General features: G+C 34.2%; 1 protein-coding gene across 2 annotated transcripts in view; it reads right to left on the reverse strand.

Annotated features, from left to right (window-relative positions):
- adamts12 (ADAM metallopeptidase with thrombospondin type 1 motif, 12) overlaps positions 1–8496 on the reverse strand; it is a 33236-nt gene that overhangs the window by 18659 nt on the left and 6081 nt on the right. For both annotated transcript variants that reach the window (XM_024276117.2, XM_024276118.2), the window contains exons 3-8: positions 4303–4471; positions 4027–4229; positions 3876–3959; positions 1677–1801; positions 1366–1515; positions 68–211 (exon numbers count right to left, since the gene is read on the reverse strand). In XM_024276117.2, the coding sequence (XP_024131885.1) occupies positions 68–211; positions 1366–1515; positions 1677–1801; positions 3876–3959; positions 4027–4229; positions 4303–4471 (875 nt within the window). The remainder of the gene's footprint in view (positions 1–67; positions 212–1365; positions 1516–1676; positions 1802–3875; positions 3960–4026; positions 4230–4302; positions 4472–8496) is intronic.

The following is an 8496-nucleotide window of genomic DNA, read 5'->3' on the forward strand; positions in this document are numbered from 1 at the left end:
ACAAATTTGTCCGTGATTCGAAAGAGCATACAAGCTGTTAGGAGAGCAAACATGAATCCGGCCTTACTCGAGGAAGCGCGTGACGTAATCCTTGGAGCAGGACGACCAGGTGAGCGGCGACGTGTCGTACATCAGCTGTCTGGACATGATGAACGGGTGCCTCCCCTGAAGCTCACAGTCATTCCCCTGGCCGTCATGTTGAATTCCGAAGCTGCATTTAAGCACAAGAGAACACTTCGGCTGAATTTCAGTCAAACGAAGAAGATAAGAGAGAACATGACTGTTCTCGGGCAGAAAGAGGGAGCAGATAGATTCATTTCTTCTGTCTGATCCCTGTTGTTCATAGCTTCTTAATTTCAAATATCTCATATAGGTGGCGTGAAACATGAACACTATATATTAACTAGAAACCTGCAATATTACTAGTGTGGATGTTTTTTGCTGAAAGTATGGTAGTCACTGAAGATGCTTAAGCTTTTTGCTGAAAAAATTACTTTAATTCCTTTCATTTTAATTACTTTAGTTTGCTGAAAATGCAAAAGCTATTTGCAGATTGTTAAATATCCGTAAAAACTGGGACTTTGTTGAAGAACTATGAAAGAGCACTGAAGTTTACCTAAATTTTGGAATTTCTTTTAGTAAAATTGCTTAAAAAATGCAAAAATATTTAGTGTGTTGCCTGCGTAAATATAAACTAAACTCCAAAATAGCCTAAAATTTCTAAAAAAAATTGTCAAAAACATTAGCCTGTTGCTAAAATTAGCATATAAATTTTCAGCAGCTAAAAATTAGCTAAAAACGTTGGCATGTTGCTAAAATATTAGCTGAAGTCCAAATTAGAATAAAAAACCTATAGATGGCAAATTAGTCCAAAAGAAAGCTAGCACGAAAACATGTTAAGTTGAGTTAAGTTAGGTTAAGTTAGGTTAGGTTAGGTTAGGTTAGGCTAGGCTAGGTTAGGCTAGGCTAGGTCAGGTTAAGTTAAGTTAAGTTAAGTTAAGTTAAGTTAGGTTAGGTTAGGTTAGGTTAGGTTAGGTTAGGTTAGGTTAAGTTAGGTTAAGTTAGGTTAAGTTAAGTTAAGTTAAGTTAAGTTAAGTTAAGTTAAGTTAAGTTAAGTTAGGTTAGGTTAGGTTAGGTTAGGTTAGGTTAGGTTAGGTTAGGTTAGGTTAGGTTAGGTTAAGTTAAGTTAAGTTAAGTTAAGTTAAGTTAAGTTAAGTTAAGTTAAGTTAAGTTAAGTTAAGTTAAGTTAAATTAAGTTAAGTTAAGTTAAGCTAAGTTAAGTTAAGTTAAGTTAAGTTAAGTTAAGTTGGGTTCGGTTCACTTCAGTTCAGTTTGCAGTGATTCTATAGATGTTCGCAGACTAACCTGTGTCCCATTTCATGGGCGACGGTGAAGGCGACAGGAAGGCCTGAGTCCTCGTTGATGTTACAGCTGCGGTGAGGCTGACACATTCCAGACAGGTGAGACAGACCCAGGGTCTCGCAGGGCTGGTTCATTCCTGCACAGATGTCTTTCCTTTGACAGAAAACATTCTCAAGTTATGAGCTACAAACTATTTTAACAACATCCATTAAAACACCTTGTTGGACACAAGTTCTTTAACTCACATTAATGAGTTCTTTCATTTAAATCATTTTGAGTTGCTGACCAGAGATGAAAATCTATGATTTACTTGCCTGGTGATGAGAATTCCCAGATCATGGTGAGCGGGATGAGCATCATTTTGTGGATTTAAGTGTTTCTGCCAGGCGCAGAAACTGGCCAGAGTTGTATCTGCATTGTGAACGATCTTTAACCCTTTCTGCAGCAAGAGGAAACATTCAAATTAAAGCTTAACATTGTTAACTTTCTCTAGATTTTGAACAGTATGCCTCCTTTCAGCAGTTTTGAGTTCTCTCAGAGGTCATAGTGTAACCTGAGCACGAGAGCAGGATATGAAATGAATTATCTCCTGACTATTTTCTAGATTTACTCCAGTTTATGCTATACGAGTCCTTTTATGTGATAATGTTTACTGTCATGATGTGAAAGTGTTTTCTGGGGATAATCAACAAGCTGTTGATTTACTTGATCAGCAATGTGTAACGATGATTACTGAAATAACATCATAATGGATTCTGATGATAATCAATCAGTGTTAGATATCATGGCACCTGTTGAAAAAATATATAAATAACTCAATAAAGGTGGGATTATAGAAACGTGCTTCCTCTCTCCATTTTAATCAACAAATCAAACTTCACTTGAATTCATTTGATCATTTTATTTTTAAATAATCTCATTTTGACTCATGTGTGTACTGTTTGTATAACTGTAGATCTGTCAATAATAAATAAAAACACTTTATTTACCTTTATTTGTTTTTCTCTACTTTCTAATGAAAGTATTATTAAAAACTTAAATTGATTTAATGTATGAGGTTTTTACTGTATAATTTCAATATTTTAATAAACATTTTTTAATCAATTTTTATAAAAATGCAAAAAAAAACAAAAACGTATAGCCAGAAATGTTACCAAAAATAAAATAAAAATTATTAAAAAAATTATTCTTTTTTTTCTTCTAACTGAAACTAAATATATTACATTATAATCTTTATGTTCATTTTAACACATAAAATGCCGCTACTTTTTTTATTGGTGGAAAAGCTATCTATTATCGGAATGTTTAATTTTCTTTCTATTAATCATCAATGAAAGAACAAATAAATCAAGTTTTATTTCTATAGCACTTTTCAAAAAAAGGAAGACAGAAGTCTTTCAAGTTTAAAACTTGAAAAATGAAGAACAAAAAACAGAAATTATAAAAAGCAATTGGCAACAAAACATATAAACGTTTTATAAGGATGCAATAAAGTGAATTAAAAAAACACTATCGACTACTGAGTATTAAAACCCCTTAAAATCCATTCTAAAAAGGTACATCTTTAGACATTAGCCTCCATTTTGTATATTTTGTATAAAACGTTTATTCAAAAAGGGTTCTTACAGATCAAACATTTCTGTTGAATTTAGTTTTATTATTTATCACATCATTCCTGGACTAAAGAATCGTATTGTTTTCTCACATCCTAAAAAACTCACCAACATTTTGCACACACCTATTGGCAAAAATTTGTTTTTTAGCATTTACATTAAAAAAAAAGATGACATCACAGCGGCCGAAACCGTAAAAAAAATGAATGAGATCAAAATTTCCTATGGGGCTGAATTGTTTTTTTTTTTTTTTTATCCACGTGTCAGAGATATCCAAAGAAGGTTTTGGAGTTTTTATGGGATGTCCACAGGACCTACAGCTTGGCAAGTTTTCTGGCAAAGTGTGAACTTTGGCCAATTTAACATTTTCACACAAAAGAAAACTTGTTTGAATTATATTTACAAAATTTCCTACATCCACCAGCTTGAAACTACAACCACAACTGAAGTTTTGCTGACCTTTGACCTCAGGAAGAGCCAGCATTCTTAAATGTTCCCATAAAATAACATTTGACACCTGTAGGGATTTTAATCTATTTCCTCCTACATCTTTAAGCATCATCGGGAAGCTACTTTGGGAAAAAAATGTGGTTTTAAAGTTTGTGTATTTTGAATGATGTTAGCATGGTGAGCTTGGAGATGTGACATTCCCCTGATGCTTGCATGTTTTTTTTTTTTTATGAAATATGATAATTTAATAAATGAATCGTTGGATCAAGCTGATACAATATGAAAATGTCAAGCATGATTAACAAAAAACCTTATGAGTAAATTTGCTTTTACCAATTTTTCTAACAGCTACACAGACATATTTATGTTTACCACTCTGTATTTGATGAAACTACAAAATCAGAAAAGATTAAAAAGCATTTTAGTGGACTTTATCAGGAAAACTGTTACCTCTTGTCCTTGTAGGAGAATGAGACGCACTAAGATGACGTGAATGGCGTTCCCGATGCTAGCATCATGAAAGATGCCCGCCACCTGTCAACACAAAAATAACATTTTGCTCTAAAGATTAAAATCCTCTCGACTAAACTGAATGTCTCACCATGTTCATGATGGTGAAGATGTAGGACTCCACATTGTCACTGCCGTGGTATTCGATGAGTTTGGAGTCGGCCACCACCATGGTCTCCACCCACCGCTCTCGACTGACGGACCTGTGGTTCCGGGCCCGAGCCCCCGCCCTCTGCTGCTCCCTCTCCCACTCCTCCCTCTCCCTCTCGGCCTGGATGGAGTCGCTTGGAGCGTCTGAGGCGTCGACAGGGAAAGATACAAATGCACATTCCTTTGCAGTGGGATTCAGCCTCACAGACATGCACACCTTGAACTCCACACGGGCTGCGAGTCTCTTCCGGCTCCGAGTCACGTTTGTGTCTGTGAGTTCCTGAAGAAGCTTTGGGGTAGATAATGTGAGGCTCTGGAAGTCCATCAGGAGATTTCTGAACAGGTTCGATGAAGAAGTGTCCGTCTGGCAGAGAGAAGAATCCAGTCTAAAAAAACAAGAAGACGAAAAGAAATAAAGCTCAGAAAAACTTCACCTACTCCTCCATTTAGACAGAGGGGCTTCCTGACCCCTTTGATGACCTTCTGAGGAGACTAATTCTATTATTAGTTGTCTGAATCTCTTGTCTTGCCTGAGGCACATTCCCCGTCTGCAGCAGCAGCAGCAATGCAGCTCCGTCCTGAGCATGCCATGCATGTTCTCACTGGTGCCGGCTTTTCACAGGCCGACTTGTGTGTGCAGGTGACTCCTGAAATAATTCTATGGAGCTTATCTTTGCACACAAATGAAAGAGCCGTTAAACTTATTCAAACACACACCAGGTGCCCATTTCTAAGTTTACGATTAAAACATTTTTAAGCGATTTCACTCATTCAGGAAAGGTTTTAAGCAGACGTGTCCGAACAGGTCCTGGATCAACTTCTTTTTTCCTTTAAACCACATGTGTCAAAGTCAAGGCCCGGGGGCCGGATCCGGCCCTCCAGGTAACTTTATCCGGCCCTACAGATCATTTTATCTTAATGTTATTAATGGCCCGATGTTATCTTGCGCTTATTTCTCACTTGTATTCGTTTGAAAAAAATCATTTTTATGGAGAGTAAAATATTGAAAGTTATTTAAGATTTAAGTTGATTTATCGTGGAATAATATTCCTGCCTTTTTATTATTCATAATTATGTTAAAAATGAACAGTTTTGAAGTTTTAGCTAATATTTTCAGCTATCAGCTTCCCTTTTTTAGCTATCAATTTCAGCAAATTCAGCTTACGGCATTCACACTAGCATTATCACGGGTAATGCTATATTTCTAGTTCATAATTATGTTAAAAGGTTACTGTTTTAAATTTTTAAAAGTGTAGTTTCAGTGTACAATAAATGTTTATCTTGCTCGGCCCGCGACCTTAGATGCGTTTTGGATTTTTGGCCCCTTGTACGACGTGCGAAATGCGTCCAACACAAAAGGATGATTAAAGAGTGAAAATGACGTATTTTTTCTAAAAGGGCAAATAAGTTGAAACAAAAAAAAAAGTCACCCGAAGAACCATCAAAACTTTAAGACATGGCCGCTTGTTTTGTGTTTTTTTTCCTGGTGTGTTTGAGGAGCTACATACAGATGTGGAAAAATGCGGCTGTGCAAACTGGCTGGTTTCACTTCCAGGGATTTCTCCTGCTGTTTATACACTTTCTGGGTCACGTTGACAAGTTTAACATGTGCTTTCAGAAGCAGAGGAAAGAAAATAGCTGCCCATTCATTCAGCAGCCGGCATAATAGTGGATTGTAGGTAGCTTAACAAAAACACATCAGACGTTTCTTTAGAAAAAAACAAGACGCTGCACCTGCCTTGTAGAATACAAGAACATATTTGGCAAAACTCACTATAAAATTGCCAAAAATGTAGCAAAAAATGATGTTTTTGTGTCGACTCCAAAGCAGCACTAAAAAAGGAGGTGGACTCCATGGATGGACTTCAGCCAAAGCTCCCAGATTTGTGGTGGACTCATGTCTAAAGCATGCGGCCTGATACGTCTGTGTTCGGCAGGGAACGTTTCCCAGAGGCCCTGAGTGGAGAACACTCGTGAGAGTTGACTGTAACTCCTCAAAACGGTGCATGTGAGTGCAGCGATGAAGGTACGTTTTCTTTCTGGAGGTATGAAAACATGTTAAGCATGTAAGGTTGAGAGTCAAAGAAGGTTTCCGGCAATCAAATCTTCCCATCATCTCCTGTATCCACCCATGAGTGTCAAATTATCCCAGCAGGAGGTGAAAAGGCAGGAATTCTGCTCATCATAGCTCTGCATTTAATGTGCATAACTGCAGTGCTTCTATGCAACAAAGCATGAAAAACGTTTTTTCACTGTGCTTCCTTGAGATCCTGAGTCTTTTGAACCTGAAAATTAGCTTTGTTTTACATTATTTCCAAAAACTGACAATCACCCGAAGGTGTTTTTCCCTCTAAATGTTCAAAAAAGGACATCACTTTCACCTCCTCCTCCTCCTCCTCTCCCTCCTCCACATCTCCATTCATGCCTGATCATCCCAACCTGGAGGAAACAGGATTTTTGGGTGTGAAGGGTTTGAACTTCAAAAGGTTACCATAACACATACGTCTCTAGCATGTGGAACTGTTTTACCACTTTTTCCTAATAAAAATAAAGTCATTTTGGATAAATAGTCAAACGGTTAGTGGGACTAAAAAAGGTGCTTAATCAGATTAATCATTTTCAAGCTAAAACAAATCTGAAACATAACTTTTTAAAGATTATTATCAAGTAGATTTTGAAGTTTGAAAGATAATTACACTTAAAGCTAATTTCTTCTTTAAGGTCAAAGTTATCACTACCGTTACTCATTAGCACATGTTTTTCTGCAAAATACTTTTATAAATGGTCTAAACTTGCATGTTCTTGTTTGTGTGGAGGGAAAACAGAAAGACTTCAGCAAGAAGATTTTTTTTAACTCAACAGAAAAAAAAAAATCTGCACAATTTCATCTCAGTTACTCTAATGTCAAAATCAAGGCCCGGGGGCCGGATCCGGCCCTCCAGATCATTTTATTTTATTGTTATTAATGGCCGGATGCTATCTTGCACCCATTTCTAATTAGTATAATTTTGACAAAACATATTTTTATAGAGAGTAAAATATTAAACGTTATTTAAGATTTAAGTTCATTTATTCTGGAATAATATTCCTGCCTTTTTAGTATTCTTAATTATATTAAAAAGTTACAATTTTAATGTTTTAAAAGTTGGCATTCTGTGAGCTTTTTGGACTATTTTGGAATTTACTAATATTTTTCGGGCTACTTTGGAGTTTAGCTAATATTTCAGCTATACGCTAGGCGTTTTGGCTAACTTAGGTTATCTTATTTGTCATTTAGCTAATATTTTAACTGGCTATCAACTGCAGTGTCTTCAGCTATCAGCACTAGCATCTTAAGTGGCCAAATTCAGCTTACAGCATTCACACTAGCATTATCACAGGTAACGCTTGTATCTAGTTCATAATTATGTTAAAAAGTTATGTTTTAAAGCTTTAAAAATGTAGTTTTATCCTGTTCAGCCCACAACCTAGAGTGTGTTTTGGATTTTGGCCACTTGTGCGATTGAGTTTGACACCCATGCTTTAATCATGAAGGCGAAAAACCAACATGTACAGATTCACAGAGATAAAGCTTGTATCTATTAATGATCTTTCTTAGAAAAACTAAATATGTAGTTTTAACTATATACTTAGTTTTTAATTATATACGTTATTTAGAATGTATCTAAATATATATATTTAAAAACTAAATATTTAGTTTAAAAAACTTAATATATAATTTAAAACTAAATATGTAGTTTTTTACTAAATATTTAGATTGAAGCTAAAACTTTTATTTTAGATCCAAGTTAAATATTTATTTTTTTAACTAAATATTTAGTAAGATAACTAAATTTTTAACTCCAGACTAAATATTTAGTTACAAAAACTTAAATATTGAGTTTATAAAATAAATATTTATATTATATGTAGATATTTAATGTACAAAAAAAAATGTTTAATTTTATAAAATTAAATATTTTGTTTTTAGGCTAAATATATCATTTTAAAATAAATATTAAGCTGAAAATTAAATATTTAGTTTAAAAAACTTAATGTATAATTTAAAACTAAATATTTAGTTTTTTTTACTAAATATTTAGATCAAGCTAACAATTTTATTTTTAGATCCAAGCTAAATATTTATTTTTAAACTAAATATTTAGTAAGATACCTAAATATTTAACTCTACTCTAAATATTTAGTTACAAAACTTAAATATTTAGTTTATATGTAAATATTTAATGTGCAAACTAAATATTTAAATTCATAAAAATAAATATTTTGTTTGCTAATTAAATATTTAGTTAGTAAATGTAACATTTATAAATACATGAATTTAAAGGTTAAAAATATGCATTTGAAAAACAAAACCTGTTTTTTTCTACTAAAACATGCTAAATAGAAAAAAACTTTACAAATGGCACCCCAT

Source organism: Oryzias melastigma, linkage group LG9 (genome assembly GCF_002922805.2).
Source record: "Oryzias melastigma strain HK-1 linkage group LG9, ASM292280v2, whole genome shotgun sequence".
Taxonomy (NCBI): Eukaryota; Metazoa; Chordata; class Actinopteri; order Beloniformes; family Adrianichthyidae; genus Oryzias; species Oryzias melastigma.